Raw genomic sequence first — 24,521 nt, 5'->3', positions numbered from 1 at the left:
AAAAGAATATAATAATCATGAATAAATATAATAATGAATTCAACCTGGATTATATTTGTCTTTATACCAACACAGTCACAAAATATAATTTTTATTTATTTAGTTATTTTAATGGAGGATGGAGCCACGAAAGCAAAAGTGCCTAGGACCCACGGAAGTCATAATGCAGCCCTCCATAAAAGAGCAAAATTTTGTTTATGGGCACTGGAATTTGAATTCCTTGTAATTTTTATCTGTCAGAAAGTTTTCTTCTTCTTTTGATTTCTTTCCCAACCATTAGAAAATGGAATAGCCGTCCTCAGCTCACGAGCCCGGACGAAAACAGGTGGCAGGCCTCATATCCCAGCACAAAGGATCTCTAAGCCCTTCCAGCTCATGGTTTGGTCAGACCTGAGCCAAGAGTGAAATCTGGGATTAAGTGCAGACATAAAGGATTTGACGAGGAATGGGAAGTCACACCCTCCCTCTAGAGTTATTTTAACATCTTGGCCCTAGAGTAAACATCCTCACCTAGAGTGGTCCAAGAAATAGCGTGCAGACTAGCAAAATTGGTTTGGGATGTGTCAGGGGGCTGGGTGTGGACCTCAGACTAAAGGAAGCTGGCTGACGCAAGCACGCCAAGATAATCAAAGCACAGGAAGGAAGCGTCGAGTTTTCTCCTCGCAGCAACCGATGCTGACACCAACTGTCCTGCAATTCAGTGCAGTTCTGACACTAACTAGTGCAGATGCCACAGGTTTAAGGGCTCAGGCTCACAAGACTGTCCTCGCTTCAGAGGTCAGTCAAAAGCGTTAGGTCCCCTGGTTCCCCACACTTCTGTCCCACTCGGCTACAAAGTTGTCGGCTGGTGGCGCCCCACAACTTTCCCTTCAGGTTCCGAAATTTGCTAGGGCAGCTCACAAAACTCAGGGAGACTCTACCTACGTTTACCAGTTTATTACAAAGTGTACAACTCAGGGAATGGCCAAATGGAAAAGACGTGGAGGAGACGGTGTGGGGTGCGGGGTGCCTGCAGAGTGTCCACGCCCTTTTCAGGTGCATCACCCTCCCGGCAGCTCAAGGTGTTCACCCACCCGGGAGCTCTCCGAAGTCTGCTGTGTGGAAGTTTTATCACGTGGGCACGGTTGATGCAATCCCTGACCACTGGTGATTAACTCAGTGTCCAGCCCCTCTGTCCTCGCCATAGATTGGGGGCGGGGCTGAAAATTCCAAGCTTCTAATCAGAGCCTGGTCTTTCTGGCGATCAGTCCCTATCCTGAAGCTATTCGGGGTCCTGCCAGGAGTTGCCTCATTAGAACAGACACTCTTATCTCTCTGAAAATTCTAAGGGTTTTAGAGCTATGGGTCAGGAATTGGGGACAAAGACCAAATATGTACGTCTTATTACACCATAGGGAGCGTCTACACCACTACCTGTCACGAGAGAGGCTGCACAGTACTCCACATGTTCCGGCTCGGCCCCCACAATAATCCATAAGGTAGGTACCACCTTTATCCTCTTTGAGCAGATGAGGAAACTGGGGCACAGAGAGGCGAAGTAACGTGCTCAAAGTCCCACCGCCAATAAGTGAGAGGGCTGAGACTTAGGCTGTCTGGTGCCAAAGCCGCGACTGTCTAACAGCAACACTACCCAGGTATAATTACATTTCTAATCGCTTAACTGATGGCCCCCAAGATTGCTTCACAGAGGTGGTTTTCAGCCAGGGGCTATTTCTGCCCCCAGGGGCTATTTGGCAATGTCTGGAGATATTTTTGCTTTCACCACTGGAGAGGGAGGGACCGTTACTGGCATCCAGGGGGTGGAGACCAGAGATGCTGTTAAACATCCTACAATGCATAGGACAGCTCTCCACCACACAGAGTTTGTTTAATCATAAGTTTAAATATTTCCAAAGAATCTAGTTCATAACACAATCTAAATATTGACACTATAAAATAAAATTGTTATATCATTCTTTAAATACAAAGGAATCTAAATAGCATAGCAATTTCACAGCAACCGGCAGCCCATCATCCATTTAAAAACACTTGAATAAACGTTCCTTTAAGAGTCTGGAATTTTACATCCTTCCTTTTCTCTGTAAACTCGTATTTCCGCTTGATTTCCTCCACAGATTTCATCCTAATGTTTTCTATATGTGTGTGTACATGTGTATGTGTATCTGTATATATATGTATGTATACAATGAAATATATGTATGTATATGTGTCTGTATATATGTATATATATTAATGAAAAACTTTCAAGCATGTATATATATATGAAAAGTCTTTCATTGTTCACTCTTTCATACTTATCTGCAACCAACTACGTCCATTAACTGAAATTATATAACTAAAAATTTTTCCTTTGACCATAGGCCTCCAAGTGTTGAAAACTTTTTTAAAGTTATTATTATTACACAATTAACCAATACAACAAAAAATATACCTATTTTTAGAAATAGTTATTAAACACTCAAAGTAAATTTTTTGGGAATTCATCTCTTAAATGAGATGGGATGGGGCTATTTTTAAAAAATCAGTTAACAAATGAATATTTCCTATTGCTAGGCTGAGATAGGATTTAGCATCTGTTTTATGCCAACTTTTTATTTTTATAGATGCACGTAATTAGAAATCTTGGGGATGGAAGGAGTTTTGTTACCACAATGTCACTCAATTCTTTCAATTCTTCTAGATTAACTGCTGAAAATTATACAGTGATCACTATTCTGAATGATCTATCAGCTATGATTCAGTTAGGTTCTCCTTCAATTTTGTTTAAAGCAAATATTAGAATCACTCACTTGCTCAACTTCTGGGAAGCAGGCCATAAAGATTTGACCAAGCCTTCTCATGTGACCATTTATTACACCCTGACACTTTCTCTGAAGCACTTTGGTTAACCCAAAATATTCAGAATGGGTCAGGTCACTTAAAAGATTATTATTTTTAACATATCTTCCCATGTTATATTTTTTATAAAGTGCTTTTATCTTTTTTTGTGTATAAGGAAGCCCTAAGCTAACATCCGTTGCCAATCCTCCCCTTTTTTTGCTTGAGGAAGATTAGCCCTGTGCTAACATCTGTGCCAATCCTCCTCTATTTTTTTTTTTTTAAAGATTGGCACCTGAGCTAACAACTGTTGCCAGTCTTCTTCTTTTTTTTCTTCTTCTTCTTCTCCCCATAGCCCCCCGGCACATAGTTGTATATTTTAGTTGTGGGTCCTTCTAGGTGTGGCATGTGGGACGCCACTTCAGCGTGGCCTGATGAGCGGTGCCATGTCCGTGCCTAGGATCCAAACGCACGAAACCCTGGGCCACAGAAGTGGAGCACGCGAACTTAACCACTCGGCCACAGGGCCGGCCTCTTTCCTTTATTTTTTGTATGTGGGCTGCCTCCACAGCATGGCTGAGGAGTGGAATAGGTCCATGCCCGGCATCTGAACCCCCAAACCCAGGCCACTGAAGCACAGCATGTGAAACCTTAATCACTCAGCCACAGGCCAGCCCAAAAATGCTTTTATCGTATAACAAGTTTGAACTAGGTTTTCATTGAAACTTTGAAGCTGCAGATTTGACTCATTTAATGTACGGAAATTTTGCCACATAACATAATTGGAAATGCCAGTCTTTTACTGTCAACGAAAGCAGGCAAATCAGACTTGTTTGTGTCAGAAAGAATCTAATTCTCTTTTTCAATTCAAATAAGCATGTTAGAATGCATCCCGATGACACCCACCTTATTTTTTATTTTTAATTTTAAGAAAGATAGAGGTATGGGACCAGCCCAGTGGTGCAGCAGTTAAGTTCACACATTCCACTTCGGTGGCCCAGGGTTTGCTGGTTCGGATCCGAGGTGCGGACATGGCTCCGCTTGGCAAGCCATGCTGTGGTAGGCGTCCCACATATAAAGTAGAAGAAGATGGGCACGGAGGTTAGCTCAGGGCCAGTCTTCCTCAGCAAAAAGAGGAGGATTGGCAGCAGATGTTAGCTCAGGGCTAATCTTCCTCAAAAAAAAAAAGAAAGCTAGAGGTAGATAAATGGATGGGTATGTAGATGGACTAGACAGAAGGATAGGTAGATAGATAGATAGATAGATGATAGATAGATAGGTAAAAAGATAGATAGACAGATGGACAGATGGATGGGTGGGTGAGTGAACGGACAGATGGATGGACAGACAGACAGAGAGACAGATGATCGATTAGATAGTGGCATGGATGAAGTCAGGTGCTGCCACCCTCAGTACTTGTTATCGATGGACCTTTACCCTCATATCAGGGGACCACCTCTGGACAGTGGTACATTCTGTTGTGTATTGGTTTGATATGATTTCAAATCCATTTTTTAATGACAAGTGAAGTTGCTTCAATGCATTTGTTTATGACAAAGACAAAAAAAGTTGTTTCGAGACAAGAATGAATCAAGTTGTGTCAGGATGTCATCATTTCATCTGTTATCATCGATAAGAAGTCAGTAGCTCAGCTGAAGATGAACACTGCTGGGAGCTTATCGGTAATAAGATGTGGAGAAGAAACCACGACAAGGGGACATTTAGACTCTAACTGCCCGGAGTTTTTAAGGAATATTCAAGAGTTTTGGTCTGGGCAAGGCAACACTTGGCTGACCTAAATAAACTCTCTGAAGACCTTGGGTCATTAGCTCCTATGGTGGTAAGGGCGACTCCCTTATGTGGTGACAAGCCGAGAAACGGGCCCATGAAGGTCAGCCTGCCTGGCAACACTGGCACTGTCGTCCCCTGGCAACAAGGAACTTTTATTTTGCGCTGGCCAAGTGCCTCCTCCTATAAAAAGGCACACCTTGATTAGATTTGGACTTTATTCCTTTCCTCTCCCTTTGCCTGGGACAACAGTGTGATTAATCTATCATTGGTTTGGAGTTATGTTACATTATCTCTTTATTGGCTCATTAAGAGATGTTATCCTGTGTGCTACTGACTTATAAAACTATTATAAATCCCCCCGCAACCTGTGTTGTGTAAACTATTGGTAAAGACAGTCTCAGAGTATAATTTTGCCCCCCAAAACAAAACACATTCTCTGAGGAAGATTAGCCCTGAGCTAACTGCTGCCAATCTTCCGCTTTTTGCTGAGGAAGACTGCCTCTGAGCACCATAGAAAGGTTTGAGAAAAGGCAAATTTGCCTTTATTTTGTAAAGTGGGAGAAGAGTGAGGGAACTGCCAGTGCCTCACCCACTGTGCTTTCTCAGGGAGATAATATTAAGAAAAAGAACATCGTTTCCCTGGAGCCCATCCATGAGCGTCTGTATCTTGGAAGGCTTTGAGTTCCCTGGGGAGCAGGGATGCGGCCCGGAGGGGCGTGTGTTTCTCAATCTGAAGACTTCCATTTAAGACTAGCTTGGCTTTTACAATAACTGAAGTCCTGCCCTGGCTTTTTTGTTTGTTTGATTTTTAAATTAAACATTGTATCTTGGAAATCCTTCCTATCATTTGTTTGTAAAGTCTGTGTGACGTTCCACTGCATGAAAGTACCATAGTGTATTTAACCCAGTTCCCCAGGATGGATATTTACGTTGTTTTCAATCTCTTTTGTGATTACAAATGCTGCTGCCATGAACAGCCTTGTACATACTCTGTGGCGCACGTGTGGGAAGATATCTGGAGAGTAAATCCTTGATGCGAGACAGCTGGGTCAAAGAGTATGGGCACTTACAATTTTGATAGGGATTGCCCTCCATAAAGGCTGCACCTGTTTGTATTTCCACCACGGCGAAGGAGATTGCCCATTGCCCCCCATTCTGCCCTACACAGTGTCAGCAAACATTTAATCTTTGCCAATGGGAAGGGTGCAAAATTACATCTCAGCGCAGTTTCATTTTGCATTTCTTTTAATATAAGTAACATCATCATCATCTTTTCATATGTTTATATTCTACTGTAATTCCTTTTCTGGAAAATGTCTATTTGTGCCCTTCTCCATTTTTCTATTGGACTAGTCTTTTTCTTGAATTGCACTGTTAAAAACAAGACAACAAGCCCCAAATGGAGTCACTTATGCTAAGCTCCACGTCACCACACTGAGACAATTACAGTGTCGGCCTCCCCCAGGAACGGAATCCCAAACTAGTCAATGAGGAATCACCTGGTCAGCACTAGTGAGGTCATCTGCCTGAGAGATCCCTGCTGTCCTCTAAAAGAAAGGGACCTTGCCATAACCGACCCACTTTTTTTTTTTTTTTGAGGAAATTAGCCCTGAGCTAACATCCGCTGCTAATCCTCCTCTTTTTGCTGAGGAAGACTGGCCCTGAGCTAACATCCATGCCCATCTTCCTCTGCTTTATATGTGGGACGCCTACCACAGCATGGCTTGCCAAGCGCTGCCATGTCTGCACTTGGAATTCGAACCGGTGAACCCCGGGCCGCCAAGAAGCAAATGTGACCACTGTGCCACCGGGCCAGCCCCTATGGCTTCTTTTTAATGACCGTGTAATGCTTCCTACATGGATTACCATCTCTTATTTAACCAGGTCCCCACCTGGAGGCATGTACCTTGTTTTCAGTCTTGTGTTGTTTGAAACAGCTACAGCTTTGGCATTTATCTCTGAGATCAGTTCCTGGAAGTGGGATTAACGGGTCCAAGGGGATGTGCATGTGAAGTGCATCTAGATGTCACCAAGTTTCGCTGCAAGGAGGATGTGCCAGTTATCTGGGGATAAACCAACAACCTGATACTCCCTTGGGAACCGGGTCAGGCCTTGTCTCCCCTGATTGTCAACACCCAAGACCCATCACAGGGGAGCCAGAGGACCATTTGGCTTGGGCCACATATTCACAAAAGGCCTCAAATTTACACTTCTCACTCTGTCATCAGTTGAGGTAAATCATGGAAGCACATTGAGAGAAGTGAAAGAAGATATTCACCAGAGAACTTAAATTTTTTTTTTTTTTTGGCTGAGGAAGAGTCACCCTGAGCTAACATCTGTTGCCAATCTTCCTCTGTTTTGCACGTGGGACACCACCACAGTATGGCCACCGACAAGTGGTATAGATCTGCGCCCAGGAACTGAACCTGGGCCACAGAAGCAGAGCACACACAACCTAACCACTGGGCCTCAGGGCCAGCCCCCAGAAAACTTAAATTTGAGTCCCATTACCAGACCTTATGCCATCAAGGCACTCTAAATTTCATAAAAATCATGTAACTAATTTGTGAACAGCATGGCTATATTACAGGACTTTGCCATAATTAAGAAACACTAAAAAAAATTAAGCCTATTATTTTGAGTGACACATAGCTATCACTCAAATAATAATTGATATAATGCTCTACGTTTTATCAAGAAAAGTTATATCACTTTACCACCAAAATTCTGAACTTGATGATAGAAATACTTCAAATATTATACTTTTTTGGACAGAGAAATAAAATAATAGTTTTGTATTTTAGTGCTAAAACAAAGATTAAGCATATATCATCATTTCTGCAATTCTGTTTTGGCATAACTTCATTTTTTCCATACGTCAGAGGCCTCTAAAGCGGAAAGTGTCCCCGGGCTCTCTTGAGGGCTGCAAGCCCTGTCAGGGCAGCTTGTCGCCTCATGGCCCTGGGCTTACGAGGATGAGAGGTGAAAGCCCCGTTTCAACTCACATGACAATTTCCTTCCGTGTCTGCTCCAGCATCATGTACTGCGTCCACTCCTGCTGAGTCTCGTATGTCTTAGACTGATCCACGATCTTCTGGAACATTGTTCTCTTCCTACAAAACACAGCAGTCTGTTAAAGGAGTCCATCTTAGAATAAGGCAACACTGGCCTTCTAACACTCACTGTTTCAGACGGAGGCTTATTAAAACAACATAATTAACAAAACAAGGCCTGGGAGTGCAGACCCAGGACCTAAGCTAGACTCCGTCAGGGGTTTGTTATCTGATCTTAGCAAAGCCCCTGGATCTCAGCTGCCCATCTGGACAACCCAGGTAACAGTATCTAACTTGCAGAGTTGTAGTGAGAATTAATTTTTCATAGCACAAATGTTGTGCCTGGCACACAGGACATATCAAATCTATTGGAACTATGATGTTTGTTATTGTTATAATCATGGTTATTCTTATTCTTAAAATGAGAAGACCAACTTGAAATACAGGGCGAGGTCTGTGGCGATGATCGCGATGTCCATCATGTGGATTGCATGCTCATGCTGCCTGCGATTGAGGTTTTGAAATATATTCAGGCTCTAAAGAGAAAATCGCAGGGGAAATGTGAGAAGTGATGCCGGCAGTAAAGTCACCCAATTACTGATGCTCACCTTAGATGATAAAAAAGGCAGCCCAGACCAATGGGGAGGGGCTGCCTGGCCACACTCAGGCATCTGGTGAGACGTGGGCTCCTGTGCAGGCCCTAACACCAGGGCAGAGGGCCCTCATCCTACCTCATCTCTCAGCAATGTTTTGCCAAACTCCAAGTGGTGTCTTTCCAAGATGGAGGACCCATGCAGCTTGGCCAGTGGGTTCTGGGATCTGAATGGGAGAGAAAGACAGAATCAACATGGAATGGCTGAGATAGAGGTTAAAGACGTGATCCAGTCCTGCCACCTCCTAATTCTGCAGGCAGAGAGGTGGAAGTCCAGGAATGAGAAGGAACTCGTCACACAGTGAGACGGGGGAAAATAGGGAGAGTCATGAGGGCGCCACTGAACTCCCACAATTAGCGTGTTTGTTCCTGTCTTTCTTCAGTAAATACTCATTGAGCCTACTATATTGAACCTACTATATTGTAAGCACTGAGCTCAGAACTTAGCTTCCCACAAGGTAAAATGTAGACACAATCTCTAGCCTCGGAGCAGCGTGCAAGTATCGAGAAGACGCAGAGAAGCATGCTCTAGTGCTTGTCAGTGACTTACACACTGTGGGCCCTGGGCAGAGCCTCAGCCTCCTCATCTACAATATGGGTATAACACTGGTCCCTTCTTTGTCCAGCCCACGAGGTGGTCACAAGGGTCCACCGAGAGCACGGTTCAAGGACTATGCTGCAGAGGCTGTCTGGAAAAGAACCTCTGTGAGGACAGGGACCATGTCTGCTTTGCCCACCATGGTACCTCCTGTGCCTGGCCAGGGCCTACCACACTCCTATGAGGAGCGTTATCAATACAAGGTGAAGGAGTGAACCGTTATCTGTTACTAACATCCTGGCTTAAATGAGTCCAGCAGGTAGGAAGGGAAGAAGGAGGGCGAGAGACTTTACTGTGTTAGTTTCCCATGGCTGCTGTAACAAATTATCGCCAACTTAATGGCTTAAAACAATAAAGTTTATTATCTTACGGCTCTGGATGTCAGGCGTCTAAAACAGGTCCACAGAGTTGCTTTTGTTCAGGAGGTTCTAGGGGAGAAGCTGTTTCCTTGCCTTTTCTAGCTTCTAGAGGCCTCCTATATTCCGTGGCTTGTGGCCTGTCTTCCATCTTCTAAGCTGGCAGTGTAGCATCTTCCCTCCTCTCCGACCTCCTGCCTCCCTCTTATAAGGACTCTTCTGATTCATGGGGCCCACTTAGATAACCCGGGATAATCCCTATATTTCAAGATTCTTAACTCAACCACATCTTCGAAGTCCCTTTTGAATGTAAGGCAACATTTTCCTAGGCTCTGGGCATTGGGGCGTGGACATATTTGGGAGTCATTATTCTGTCTTTCACAGGAGTTTACCCAGACCCAAAGGGTAGGTGGAAGTGGGAAGCTGTGGACAGCAGGACTTCCCCGTGGCCAGTGCGTCCATCTGGATCTGGGTAATGAATTCCAGGGGTGGGCAGCACAGAGGAGGGCCAGGAAGGGCTGACTCACTTCATCTGGTAAAGGTTGTTGGTGCCTCTGTGGTCAATGTCATGGCAGAAGGCAGCAGTGACCATGGCCAAAGCCTCCAGATCCGTGAAGTAGCGCTTCAGCTTTCCGGTCTGGAAGGGCAATCAGAGATGTCACTCGTTCCGTTCTTGTGGGGGTTGGAAGCTGAGCTGAGAGGGCAGGTGTGAGGAGGAGGGCCCAGAGCTTGGAAACGTAGATTAAATCTTGGTTCTACCCCTGGAGCCATAGCATGACCAGATGCCTGGGACTGAGGGGTTTTCTGGGTTGTGGGACTTTTTGTGCTAGAACTGAGACAGTCCCAGGCAAACGGGGATGGTTGGTCACCCTCTCCTGAGTGAACTCAGCTGGTCCCATCTCCCTCTGGATCTCAGTTCTCCAGTCTACACACGGGAGCTGGAGGGCACTGGACTAGATGATTGTTGAGAAACTTGCCACTGTCAGGTTTTAGGGTTTGGAGGGTCCTTGAACATGGCCAGACTAGTAAAGCAAATCTTCCAAACCTGGTCTACCGGTTTGGCCCAGCCCAGAAGAAGCCTTCCCAGAGCCTCCTTCAAGTCCTTAACTCCTTGTTTGTGCTGGGTGTTGGAGTAGAGGGTGGGAAGGAGCCCTGGAGAGGTGATGCTGACTCTGTGACTCCAAAAATTAAATCAAGTCTAAGTGGTGTCGTTGTCACCTTCTAGGGTGGCCTGGCCAGAATTCCTGCCTCCAGGCCCTAGTCCCTACTCTGGTCTGACCATTCCAGCCAGGAGGGAAAGGAAGGAACATGAGGAGGCGGGGCAAGGCAGAGATTTACATCATAATCTGGATGGGAAAACACTTTTAAATGAAATACACAGGGCTCCGAACCCTCTGAGCCAAAAATACTGACACAAATACACACGGGTATGTCCATCCAAGGACACTGTAGCACTGTTTGTAATAGTGAAAGATTGAAAACAACCCCATGTCCAACAACAGGGGGCTGGGTAAAGAAACTATGGTGTATTTAGACAATACAGAGTACTCTGCAGCCATAAAATTACATCGTGGATAATAAGCCTTGAAAACATTATGCTAAGTGAAATAAGCCAGACAGAAAAGGACAGGCAATGCACAATTCTACTCACACGAGGTCCCTAGAGTGGACAAATTCATAGAGACAGAAAGTGGAATAGCGGTCACCAGGGGCTGGGGGCGGGGGGAGTGGGGAGTTGTTAATGGGGACAGAGTTTCCGTCTGGGAAGATGAAAAGGTTCTAGAGATGGATAGTAGAGATGGTGGCACAACATTGTAAAGGTACTTAATGCCACTAAACTGTACGCCTAAAAATGCTTATCATGGTAAATTTTATGTTAGGTATATTTCACCCCAACAAAAAAATTTGTATATATGTAATCTGATATATTTATATTTCTTCAAATGAAAATAGCATATTACAGAATAATTATTCCACTGGTCATAAACAAAATAAACTGTGTGTGTATGTGTGTGTACAAATGTGTCTCTATGCTCCCAGAAGAAACTGTGGAAGGACGTGTGCCATGGTAACCTCCAAATCACCCGACTGGGGTTGGGGTAGACCGCAGCTTGCTTTCAATTTTTATTTTATATGCTTCTCTATTCTTGGAATTCTTTTATGCTAAGCATGTGCTCCTTTTGCATCATTTTAAAAAGCAAATAAATAGAGAAGAACAACGTTGCTCTGCTGTAGTGGAGCTGCAGGAGGTCGTCTGGTGTGGAGGGAGCCCTCGGCCACCACGGTGCCGCCGGGCGTACCACCAGCAAGGAGAACATGGTCTGCCCCACGTTGAAGCCGTGCCTCCAGTTGTGGTAGGTGATCCGGCGGTAGCCCTTGCTCAGGGAATACATGAAGCGCACCAGGGCCTGCAAACACATGCACAGCAGTGAGGCAGCACGCTCCCTGCCAGGGGCCTGGGGCCCTGCCTCCTCCCACCCTGACTCTGGACCAGGAGGCAGTAACTAGCAATGGATGCGACAATACCGTGAAAGCACTTTGCAAGCTGTGAAATACTGCAAAAACGGACGTTGTGATGAAACCAGGTAGATTGCACTTAATCCACCAATTAAACTTCATCACTGATTCCCAAACTGAGACGCGGAGGGCTACTGTCCCAGGAGAAACTAACAGAAGGTTCATAGGGGAGGAAAACAAAAGGGGTCTTTTAATCAGTGGTTCTCAAACTGGAGTGTGCATCAGAATTACCGGGAGGGCTTGTTAAAACAGCTTCGGATTCATCAGAGCGGAGAAAGAGACAGAGACAGAGAGAGAGAGCATGCGTGTGTGAGCAAGGAGAATCTGCATTTCTGATACATTCCCAGGTGGTGCTGATGTGGTTTGGGGCAAGACTTTGAGAACCGCTGCTTTAATCAGAGGTCTGGGAAATTCTGGGCGGGTACACCTGACACCCCCACCGTCTCTGCCCAGCCCGCATCTCTCGACATTCACAGCACACCCTAAGGAATCCTGCAGGGAAAAAGTCTTGTTTAAATTGATTTAACCCACATTTTCCACCCTGGGTGACTACAGGACTGTTTTCTGCAAACCATTTACTCAGAGCCTTCAGAACTCAGTGCCTCAGAACCCCCGAATGTGCCCCAATGCCCCCGAAACGCCACAGGGCAGAGGAACTGGGAGTCTCTTTTCTGATAAATGACTCATCCGTGCACATGACTAATGCTTTAAATCCTAAAAGCCAGGGGTACACTCTTTTTAAGGCAGTCTACGGCTGAGTTTAAAAAGGAAAAAAAAAAAAAAAATCCCAGCAAGCAAACAAGAAAAAAGGAAATTAAAGAGGTTTGTTTTGACCTCACCTCCTGGGGAATGTGAAACTTATCCACCACTTTGAGCTCATAATACATCTGGATCCCACATTTCACCAGCTCCAGTTCTGTCAGGGGCAAATCGCTGAAGTGGAACTTGTTAATCTCGTATTTCTCTGCATCTGGCAGCTCTCCTTGCTGTGTAAGGACCAGAGTCAAGTGATTAGGGCACATGATATGGGCTGGGTCTCTTCCTGTCTCCCCCGAGCCCCGTCCTATCCCAGGTCTGCTGGGAGGATCAGAGCAGAGTGGCAAAGGTCGTGCTCTGCAGAGACCCCCGTGCGCACGCTCGCTCGGGCGCCCCCTGCACTTGTTAACCGTGAGGGCCAGTGCGGCCCCGCCCCGCTCACCAGGATGTCGGCCAGTTCGTCTTCCTCGCATTCCCACGGCTCCTTGCCGTACACCTCTCTGGTTTTCTGCCAGGGCCCAAAGGAGCAGAGGAAAAAAACCCAAAAGGTTACTACATCTAAGGTCTAAAGATGCCTCCACTTTTCCATTTCCATTTCCCTCCTTCCTCCAGTCCTTGCAACAGAGCCCCCAGCTCAGAGAGGCCGCCTTCAACATTCATTGAAGAGCAAATTCAGTCGTGAACTTTGGAGCGGTGGAAACTGGCATGTAAATTCGAGCTCTGCCACTTAGTAGCAGTGTTATACAATGCCTTGATCACCCCATTTCCTCATCTGTAAGATGGAGATAATAAAAGTACTTACCTGGTGAATTAAAACTAGATCGTGCTAATTTAACTTAATTTTAAAAAGTCATTTTTTAAAAACCTGTACAACGAAAATAATGCACGTAAGCATAAACACTCAGTGCAATGCTCACACATAGTAAGGATTAGAATTAATGTTGTTGAGATTTTTGTTATTATTACACCCTGGGAGTCAGAAGGCCTTGCTCAAGGTCCTGGCTCTTCCTCACACTTACTGTGTGACTTCAAGCAATTTCCTTCCCTCTCTGGGCCTAATTCCCCATGTACCAGAGGGATGGGAAGCTGGACTCAGTTACTTGTTTCTGATTCCTTGACCCAGAGCACCATCTATTAACTTTTACCTGGCTCACTGAGGCTATGCCTCCGTAGGTCCAACATGTCCATCATTTGGCTGAAATTATGGACCGAGAAAAGCAAACCATAAGTCAATTCATACAAACTGGATGTTTTCTTCTTTGAATTTATCAGTTATTGGGATGAAATGATTAAATTTGTTGTGCTATCTTCCCAGCTTAAGAAATGGCCTTTGAAAACTTTGTGTGTTGTTTCAACTGATGAGGTCTATGAGCCGAGGTCTTGAGAGCTCAGCTGAGCAACATATCCGACACCATTTGGCTAACTCAATTTGCTCCTGAAATCTTGGTCTCTTTGAGACCAAAATTCCAGGAATGCTAAATCACTGATTTTCACATATATTTGAAAGCATCTCTTCTAATTTCCTACCCCAGGTAGGACTCTCCTCTATAGCACCCCTGATTTATGATCATCCAACCTCTGCTTGGATACCTCTCATGATGGGGTGCTCACTACCTCCTAGGCAGCTCCTTCGTAAGAATGTTAGAGGATTTGCTCGTTATCCTCATAAAGGTTAAGTGAGGCCTATGTAATGAGCTGGGTGATTTGGGGACAAGTTACTTCATCTTTCTGGACCTCAATTTCTTAATCTCTACAATAGGGGAAAATCTTTACTCTGTCCATCTTACTGGGCTATTCTAAGCATCAAACAGGATTCGAAGTGTGCACTTGCTTTATAAACTGTAAAGTGATGAAATTATGTGAGGGCTCTGCTAACATCTAACTCCCTCTGAACTATTTCTTTGCTCAGAAAGGTTGAGTTTCCAAGTGAGCTGACCCCAGCTCTGAGGAACTGACCATTGTCCACTGATGTGTCAGATAGAGTCTCCGCTCAGAGTAGGGGCTGCGGCTGGATGACTCCATCTCCACTACTAAGTCAGCCCTGAGCACAGTGAAAAATGGAGTTTCCAGAACTGTTAAGCCAAGATCTGGCCCTAAGACTGAGGTGTCCCTGCAAGGGACAGCTGCCCCCAGGCCGCACAGAGCAGCCATTAGCTGCGACCCTCGGGCACCTGTGCATCATTCATTCATCCACTCAACGCCAGGGCCCGCAGCATCCCTGTGTGAGACAGGGTGCTACAGCAGCGAGCGAGCCCAGCCCAGCGTCTGCCCTCATGGAGCTTTAAGTCCTGCCTCGCTCTGGCCACAGCTCCAACGGGCGGTTGTCTCTGCCAGAGAAGAAACAAGAAAAGAACTTTACCCACCAGGATTTTCTGGATTTCTTCATTGTCACACTTCACATGATATTTTACCATGTCCTGGAAAATATCCTTCCTGTTCTCAAGTTTGTTCATGGACTCGTAGGTGTCAGGATTTAAGACAGACCAGCCCAGGAATTGAGTCAAAGACTGAAAAAAAAGGAAAGGAAGAATTGGAGGCAGAACATCCGGGCTTGATCCTGCCTCTGTAACCTAGAGCAAGACTGTCTCCGCCTCCATTTTCTCAGCCGTAAAATGGGTTTGATCAGCTGTGTGCTGCCCCCCTCAAAGAGATATTGCGGGGAAAAGAGGACATAACGGATGGGAATGCACTTTAAATAAAGCACTGACACACAGAAAGCATCGTTCTTGTGCACAATCACTTCACAAACAGGCAACGTGTTGTGTGCATGTAGGAATAAGGGGTGAATGGGAAACATCCGTATCTTCTGCTCAGTTGTGCGTGACCCCAAAGCTGCTCTGAAAGGTAAAGTTCATGAATTAAATTTTTTCTAAGCCAATGTGGATTTCTCCGACAACACGTGGCAGTGCAGAAGTGAGAGGGAAGAAAGTGGACGTTGAGGCTGAGTCAGGATAGCGGCTACAAGGTGAGCTCCCCATCCCTCCCAGGATAGGAGCAGCACACGAGGACCCCACCATGCAGCTCTGGAAGCCAAGCATGGTGGCCAGCCAACTCTGAATCCCAATGGCAAAAGGCTTCCCCAAAGACCATACCTCCATGAGGGTCTCATCCATTTCATCAAAGGGCTTCCCGTCTTTGCGATTGTAAAACGTGGCCACCCCAACAATTTCTTCCTTCTTGTTCACAATTGGCATAGAAAGGACGTTTTTAATCATCCATCCGGATTCATCCAGAGGCTCTTTCTACAAGAGAAGAGCCAGAGTAGGTTTCCTAGGGTACCAGGCTGCAGAGGCAGCTGCATCGTGACCCTGACTGGCTGAGGAGGGGGCAAGAGGGTAGACCCTGTTGGATTTTGCACGGTTTTAGTCACCAAACAAATGCTATGAGCAGACAGCCCATCTGGTGGGAGCTCCTTAAGCCAGATAGCCATATTGTTTTCATCCCTAAGATTTCAGGGCCGTTATGTGCCAGGCAGTGCATTCATTATGTGCTGGGGGTATAATGATGCACACAAACAGTCCAGGGAGGTCGCGTTTCCTTTCGGATATAGGCACTGACCGCAGGCGGCTGGCTTAAAAGGGGCATGTTGGTGATTCTTGTAACTTTGAATTATTCGGCTAGATATAACCTGCACCTTTTGCCTGTTGGCCTGACTTTCTGTGTTACTTTTTATTGTTGTTGTTGTTGAGGAAGATTAGCCCCGAGCTAACATCTGTGCCAAGCTTCCTCCACTTTGTACGTGGGATGCTGACACAGCATGGCTGATGAGTGGAGTATGTCCGCGTCTGGGATCCAAACCCAAAAACCCAGGCTGTTGAAGCAGAGTGTGTGAACTTAACCACTATGCCAATGGGCTGACCCCTCTGTGTTACTTTTGGCGTGTCATTTTAGCTCCATGGCCCTCAATTTCCTCATCTACAGCTGGAGACAGTAGTCAAAGTATGTGCCTCATGGAGCAAACAAGAAAATAGAGGTGAAATTTCTTGGTCAATCACAAGGTGCCCTTTGTGAGTTGTTTCCCATCTGTCTGGGCCTCACTTTCCTCATTTATAAAATGGGGGTAACTGGACGAGATAATTTCTAGACTCTTTTTCCATTGATTCATCCAACATTTATCAAACATTTTACAATGTATGAGAAACTGAGCTAGTGGCTGGGGAAACCAAGGCAAGTAAGGCACAGATGTGGTCCTCAGGCCTCCCCGCAGTCCGGAAGGTCAACAGGCCATTACACTGCATATGGGAAGTTCTCTAAGGTACTGTGGGGGCCAGAGGAGAGAATGAAGTCAAGGAAGGCTTCCTGGAATTGGAGAGTCTTCCTGTTTGAAAGTTTCAAGATTCTTAAGGTGGCAGGATGATCATTGTTATTATTTAAGTAACTCTGGAATCCAGCACCTGGCAGGAGAGGTCTCCAGAGACGAGCAGAACACAGCCCAGAGAGCACAGGGCTGGCTCAGGAGACAAGGTCAAGGCCTCCATCTCTCCCAGCTCTCTACCTCACCCTCAGGGAATCCCTTCCCTCTGGAGACCTTGATAAGGAGGCAGATTTTATTGAACGAGAAATGGAGAAGCATTAAAAACTTTTAAGCAGGGAAGTTCCTTGATGCAACCTATATTTTAAAAAAATCACTCAGGCTACTTTGTGGAAGATGAGTTGGAGCGGGAAAGAGAATCTAAAACAAGATCAGATTTGATTTCCTAATGTGTGTAAACTGCAATTAATTGGCTGACCTGGGTAAAGACCAAATTCTGTTGTGTTATAATCAGGTTAGCAGCTCTCAGCAACAATTTGGGCTTGTCACATTGATATAGTCAAAGTCACAGCAAAGATGTCACATTGATATGGTCAACATCACAGCACAAGATGTCACATTGATATGGTCAACATCACAGCACAAGATGTCACATTGATATGGTCAACATCACAGCGCAAGATGTCACACTGATATGGTCAAAATCATAATACAAGATGCAGATTTTAGCTTTGGAAGTATACTCTCTTTAAGCCCTTTCGTAATGTTCTTCAAGGAGTAAAAAAATAATATGCTAATTTTCCTAAGAGTCATTTTTATTTCCTTCTTAACTACTTCCTGATTGCTAATGATTTGGTTTTTCTTATGCCTAGCATGTTAAACTCAACAAACACTGACAGGGCGCCTAGAGCTGAAGATGTCAAGAAACCCTGGACCAAAGGAAGCCGGTGTTTTGCTGAGATGAATTGGTGTAAAAGACAAGGTGAAGTAAGGGAAAGGCAGTAGGAGAGACACATTCCCCGGCATGGCCTTCCAGGCCTTGCAGGATCTGGCCTCTGGCTGCCTCTCTAGAACCTCCTCCTGTCACTCTCCTCCTCAGTCTCTCACCCAGATTCATTGATCCACTCTAGTTCCTTCTGACAAGTCCTCTCTTTCCTGAAGTCTTCTCTCCTTTCTTTACCGCCCAGACAAAATTTCCTCAGGGACACGTTCCTGGACTCTTCCCAGATTAAGTCAGGCCCCCTGAGAGATTCCCTCCTCTATCCCTCTGCCCTTCTGCCCCACCAGCCCTCCACGTGTTTCTCTCCCCATTGATCATGAGCTCCCTGGAGACAAAGGCCATGCGGGTCTGGTCCACCATCGTAGCCAGTGTAGCATTGTGCCAATGCCTGGCACAGAGGATGGCCTCCACAAACATATGTGAGAAAGACAGACAAAATCAAATGGAATACTAAACAACATTCCATGAAAATCCCAAGGAGACAGAGATGATATTCAAACAAGGGAAACAATAAAACTTCACAGAAATTTCATAGCATTTGAGGTTGTCATTGAAGAGCAGAGAGGATTTGGGCAGGAGGTGGTGGTTGGGGAGAGAACTGCATAAGCAAAGGTCCTGAGGCCAGATAGCAAAGGGTGTGAACATTAAAACTGAGTGGGACCTTGAAACTACCAAATTAACTCCCTCCCTACTTCTACGGGCAAAGGACTTTTTCCACTCATGTTTTCACTTTGTTGAGACTGCCTCCCAATAAAATAGGTCGATTCTAATGTATTCTAACCCTCTTTGGGGGGAAAAAAATCATATGACTAAGAGAATGAATAGAGAATGACTTACCTGGAATGCAAAAAAGTCCTCCGCAGGAGCATTCATGATGTTGCAAATCTGAAAGCCGTGAAGAGGAATAATGGAGTTGTGATTAGACTCGTGCCTGGTGCATAGAAAATGCTCAAGAAACGCCTGCTACATAAGCAGCTTTGTGTAGTGTGGGCCTGGGGAAGGATACGGGGTCACCAGGCTCTAATATGGGGATGATGTGGCATTAACAGACATAACCCTTCTCTCTGGGGCAGGGGATGCTGCTACTCCACCCACTGGAGCTCTGCTGTACGTGGTATGGCTGGAAACGTGGCAGGGATGGGGGGCTGGGAGTGGCAACTAAGTCTCTGGTATAGAGGTTGGGACTCAGTCTGTGGTGAGTCTGGAAGGCCAGCCAGTCACGACTTTGTCCCTCATGTGTGTGTAAGCATCTTCAGGCGTCAGTGAGACTAGGCACCTTTCCATTTAAGGCTTATTTCTGTGTGTATTTCATATTTCCTCAAATGTCAGGTCTCTGTTCATCTCCTTGGACCAACTGTCGAGTGAATTGAGAAATGAGAGAATCGGGCTTTTACAGATCCACACTTCCCATCATTTTTTCCACTCTCTTGATCTGAAATCCTTCCACTCTCCCACCTGATTCGACACCTTCCCCCTTCAAAGTTGTATCACTCACCAGGCCATTTTGGGCAACATAAGTGGGGAGGCCGCTCACTAACGCCCAGTGGTCGGGAGGCGGATTCCTGTAAATGCCAAAGACAAATGGTAAGCTTTGCTGTGGGAAGAGTTGGACTAAAATCTTGAGCCTGGGTCTTTGCCCTCCCTCTGCTCTCTGGTGCCTTCCAGCACCCGCTTCCATTCACTATACCTGAACAAGCCCCGAATTTTGGTTAAGCATCTTGATGTCCAAATTTAGACACCAAGAAAAGAGTGATAAATACATTTTATTGATTGCACAAGGAGTTTGACTATGCAAGAACAGAGACAACATTCATTCAAAAGATTGCTATTGGCTGCAGATCAAAAACAGATGCCATCATTTCCCTCCATTAATACTTACAGGGAGAGGGTTAACTTAATGCTATATAGAACGTGGGAAAACTCCTCTAGTGTGAGCTCCTACCTCATACCAAGCACTAAGCCGCATGCTTTACATACTTATTTCTCCCTCACAACAACCTTCCAATCTTCGGTATTATTATTTTTACTTGTTTATTGTGAGAAAAAATATGACATGAAAAAATGCATTAAAAACTTTATAAATCATTCCAAAGTGAACACCTGTGAAACCACATCCCCATCAAGAACAACCTGTCAGCACCTCGAAAGGCCCTGACCTGCCCCTCCCACTCACAGCCTTCTCCCTAACCCCAAAGTAACCCTTGTTCTGACCTTATGATAGTTACATTCTTGCTTTTCTGCAGAGTTTGACCACCTGACAATGCTTTCCTGTGCCCTTTAGTTTAATTTTGCCTGTTTTTCAACCTCATTTAGGGATCATACAATGTATATTATTTCGTTTGACTTCTTTTTTATGTTGCTGTAATTCATTCCTTTGACTGACTTACAGTTTTCCTTTGTATGACTGTAGCACAATATATGCATTCAACCGTTGATGGACATTCCCCTCAATTGGGGCTAATATAAACATTTCTGCTATGAACATTCTGCTGTATAAATGCTCTCGGTTCTACATGGCATATACCTAGGAGTAGAAATACTAGGTCATAAGACATGCATATCTTCAACTGTACTAGACAAGACCAAAGTTTTTTCTTTTCTTTTCTCCTTTTTTTTGAGGAAAATTAAACCTGAGCTAACATCTGTGCCCATCTTCCTCTACTTTATATATAGGACGCTGGCCACAGCATGGCTTGATTAGTGGTGTGTCAGTCTGCACCCAGGATCCGAACCAATGAACCCCAGGCAGGGTACATGAACTTAACCACTACACCACCTGGCCAGCCCCCCAAAGTGTTTTCTATAGTTGTGGTACCAATTTACACTCCCATCAGTGGTATATGAGGGATTCCTTTGCCTCACATCTCTGTCAATACTTAGTGTTTTCAGATACTTTTCAAAATTCTCTTTAGATTAAGAAAGTTCTCCTCTATGGAGGTAACTATGTCATGTTTCTCTTACTGTGGTAAATTGTATTAATTGATTTTTCTAATGTTAAGCCAACCCTGCATTCCTGGAATAAACTCAATTGGGTCATGATATATAATCCTTTATTGGTTATTATTTGCTAAAATTTTATTTAGGATATTAGCATCTACGTTCACAAGTAAGCTTGGTGTGAATTTTCTTTTTCATACAGCCCTTGTGGGGTTTGGTATCAAGTTTACACTAGCCACTTCTTTTTCTATTCTCTTGGATAATTTCTATAAGAATTGCATTATCCCTTCCTTAAATATTTAGTAGAACTCACCCCTGAAGGCATCTGGGCCTGGAGTGTGTTTGTGGGAAGGTTTTGATTTATTTTATTACTGTAAGACTATCATGGTTTTCTATTTCTTCTTGATTTGTGTTTAGTAGGTTTTATTTTTCTAGGAATTTGCCTATTTCATCTAGATTTAAAATATTTTTAGCATAATATCTCTTATTATCTTTTAAATGTCTGTGTCATTGTAGTTATCCCCCCTTTTCATTCGTGATACAGCTCATTTGATTTTCTCTCTATTTTTCTTGCTCAGTCTTACCAGAAATATGTCAATTTTATCAAGGAACCAACTTTTGGCATTTGTTCATCATTTATCTTTTCCTATTTCATTAATTTCTGGGCTTCTCTTTATTATTTTCTTTGGGTTTATTTTTGTGCTTGTTTGTTAATTTCTTGAGATGCTGTGATGGACAGCTTCTGTCTGCCCCTCCACAACCACTCTCCAACCTGCTCCTCCCTGTGGGGCCCAGTGGGGAGATCTGGCCAAAGAATAGAGGAAAGTAGAACAGTAAAGTCAGGCTATTTATTTCCCTGGGTCCTCGCTGGCAAAGGTGCTTTGGGCTCTCTATGTTCCCTGATTGAAGGGCAATGCTTCTCTCAAGGTGGCCTGCTCTACATGCCTCTTGCCTCTTTCTCCTTCTAAGTTCTAGAAATCTCCCTTTGGGCCCAGGAGTGGTTACAACAATATTGCCACTAGCGCATTCTCTTGTTTTCCTTCATTCTAACCACACCTCTGTAATTTGTCCCTTTGTAAATAAATCCGCCTTGAATTATCCTAATTTGAATGTGACACCTGTTATCTGTCGAGACCCTGAGTGACACAGATGGGTACACAGTTCATCACTTTTTTATCTTTTATTCTTTTCCAATATGTGTATTTAAGGCTGTAAATTTCACCTTAAGCGTGATTTCATTCATCACATAGGTTTTGCTATGCAGCATTTCCATTATTTTTCAGTTCAGAATATATCCTAATTTCTGCTGATTTGTTCTTTTACCCATGGGTTCTTTGGAAATGTGTTCCTATTTTTTGAGAAGAGTATTTCCTAGTTTCCAAGCATATGAAGATTCTTCTAATTAGGTTTTTGTTATTATTGTTATTTTGTTATTATTATTATTGTTATTGTTATTATTTTTGTTGAAATAGTCCAGCATATTTTCATTGAGACCAGAGGACATTCTCTGTATAATTTCAATCTTTTGAAACGTGTTGAGCTTTGCTTTATGGCCCATTATATCACCAGTTATTGCAAATGTCATCACGTGGACGCGTGGAAATACTGAGTGTTCTATAGTTTGGGGGGTGGGGTGCTGTGTTCTGTATGTATCCATTAGATTGTTTGTTCATTGTCTTATTCAAATCTTCTATATTGTTTCTTATTTTAGTCTGCTCTATCAATTAGCAAACATGGATTTGTCTGTGTATTCTTATATTTCTGTCCGCTTTTTTTTTGAGGCCATGTTATTAAGTATATGCAAATTCAGAATCATAATTCCTGTAATATCAAGGTGAATGGCCCCTTTGCCGTTAAAACGTGACTACCTTTATCTCTACTAATGCACTTTGACATACCGTCTATTTTTATCTGTTATTAACATAGTTACGTCAGTTTTCTTTTGATTATAATTTGCATGGTGTATCTTTTATTTCATTCTTTTGCTTTCAACCTTTCTGCATTCTTATCCTTTAGATAGGTCTTTTGTAAACAGGATATAGGATGTTTCTTCATATCTAGGAAGTCATCACTTCTTTAAAGAACTACTTCTCTTTTTTTTTCTTTAAAGATTGGCACCTGAGCTAACTTCTCTTGCCAATCTTTTTCTTTCTTTCTTTCTTTCTTCCTTCCTTCCTTCCTTCCTTTCTTTCTTTCTTTCTTTCTTTCTTTTTCTTTCTTTCTCTCTTTCTTTGCCATCTTTTTCTTTATTTCTCTTTCTTTCTTTCTTTCTCTCTCTCTCTCTCTCTCTCTCTCTCTCTCCCTCTCTCTCTCTCTCTTTCTCCCTCTCTCTCTCTTGCTTTCTTTCTTTTTCTTTCTCTCTCTCTCTCTTCCTTTTCCTTCTTCTTCTCCCCAAAGTCCCCCAGTACATAGTTGTATATTCTAGTTGTAGAACCTTCTGGTTGTGTTATGTGGGATGCCACCTCAGCATGGCTTGATGAGCGGTGCCACGTCTGCACCCAGGATCCCAACCGGTGAAACCCTGGGTCTCCAGAGCGGAGTGCGCGAACCTAACCCCTTGGCCATGCAGCTGGCCCCTAAAGAGCTATTTCTTTCATGCAACTGAGAGATAATACGCTGCCAATTAATCTGTAATACAATGCTTTTTGAACTTGTAAGTATTACTTTATTAATGTCAACAAAGCTCTTTTAGCATTTAGATATAGATTTTTGCATTTCACACCTTTTTCCTGTATTTTTGTGCCATTCAAAGCAACTTTTTTTGCAATGCTGCATCATAGTATAATCTCTAAGATACCTTTTATGGCAATTAGATTCAATGTGGATACAACCAACAATGCATATAACTCAGCTGAAGTCACAGCAACATGAATGGCTATGACCAAGCTCGTGCATAGGCGGGCAGTAACAACTGTATCATGACTGCCGTCTGGCTGACCGCGATTGTGCAGTGTCATTGATTCTATTTCAGAAATGTCAAAAGGTAGAAAACTGTACATCTTAGATTCAGTGAAATGTGATAGATTTCTTTCTTACCCAGCCTGGCAACCTTTGTCATTTAACTGGAACATTTAGTTGATTTATATTTGAAGTAACTAATGATATATTTGGATTTAAATATTGTCTTAATATACACTTTGTATTTTTCCCACCTACTTTATGTCCTTTCTAAACTTTTATTTTGCCTTCTTTTGGTTTGATTTACTGTTCAATTTTCCCCTCTATCAGTTTACATGGCATATACTGCGGCAGCCGTTCAAAATGTTTATGAGTATTCTGACTCTCTCTCTTTCTGGGCACTGATAGGGTGGCATTCTTTGTCTGCTTGAAGTTAGATATGGTTATGTGACCACCTTCGGCCAGTGAAATGTGAGCAGAAGTGATGTCCGTCACCTCCAAATGGATGTTTAAGAGCCCGTGTGTATTTTGTCAAGTTCTTTCTTTTCTCCAGCAGTTATCAACCTTGCAAGGTTTAAAATGGTGACTGCCCTCTCAGCTGTGCACCTGCTTGACTATAATCCATATGTTGTAGTCCAACCACGCCCACCAATTGACATGTAGTAGAATGGTGAATAACTCTTTACTATTTATAGCAATAAGGTCTTGAGGTTTTATAGCATAGCCTAGCCTCTCCTGGCTGATGGAAAAATTGCTATCAGAAAGATAGTCCTGCCAGAACAAAGGACCTAAAATATGTGACATAGTTTAGGGCAGGGTGGAAGGCAGCAAGGTGAGTGATCAGAGGCTAGAAGGAGGAGCTTCTTGACGAGCAGTGGTGACACACTGGGGAAA

General features: G+C 44.0%; 1 protein-coding gene across 4 annotated transcripts in view; it reads right to left on the bottom strand.

Moving 5' to 3' along the window:
* Positions 1-24,521, bottom strand: part of PDE6A (phosphodiesterase 6A) — a 60,004-nt gene that overhangs the window by 8,971 nt on the left and 26,512 nt on the right. For 3 of the 4 annotated variants that reach the window (XM_070569188.1, XM_008534085.2, XM_008534086.2), the window contains exons 7-17: positions 19,288-19,354; positions 18,630-18,677; positions 15,633-15,782; positions 14,904-15,047; positions 12,983-13,048; positions 12,624-12,770; positions 11,568-11,675; positions 9,795-9,904; positions 8,393-8,480; positions 8,097-8,197; positions 7,614-7,721 (exon numbers count right to left, since the gene is read on the bottom strand). In XM_070569188.1, coding sequence (XP_070425289.1) covers positions 7,614-7,721; positions 8,097-8,197; positions 8,393-8,480; positions 9,795-9,904; positions 11,568-11,675; positions 12,624-12,770; positions 12,983-13,048; positions 14,904-15,047; positions 15,633-15,782; positions 18,630-18,677; positions 19,288-19,354 — 1,137 coding nt within the window. The remainder of the gene's footprint in view (positions 1-7,613; positions 7,722-8,096; positions 8,198-8,392; positions 8,481-9,794; positions 9,905-11,567; positions 11,676-12,623; positions 12,771-12,982; positions 13,049-14,903; positions 15,048-15,632; positions 15,783-18,629; positions 18,678-19,287; positions 19,355-24,521) is intronic. The other variant, XM_070569186.1, reaches the window with a different exon arrangement.

Source organism: Equus przewalskii, chromosome 13, assembly GCF_037783145.1.
Source record: "Equus przewalskii isolate Varuska chromosome 13, EquPr2, whole genome shotgun sequence".
Lineage (NCBI taxonomy): Eukaryota > Metazoa > Chordata > Mammalia > Perissodactyla > Equidae > Equus > Equus przewalskii.
Note: the sequence above shows the minus strand (reverse complement) of the source record. Positions and strands in the feature narration are given on the sequence as shown.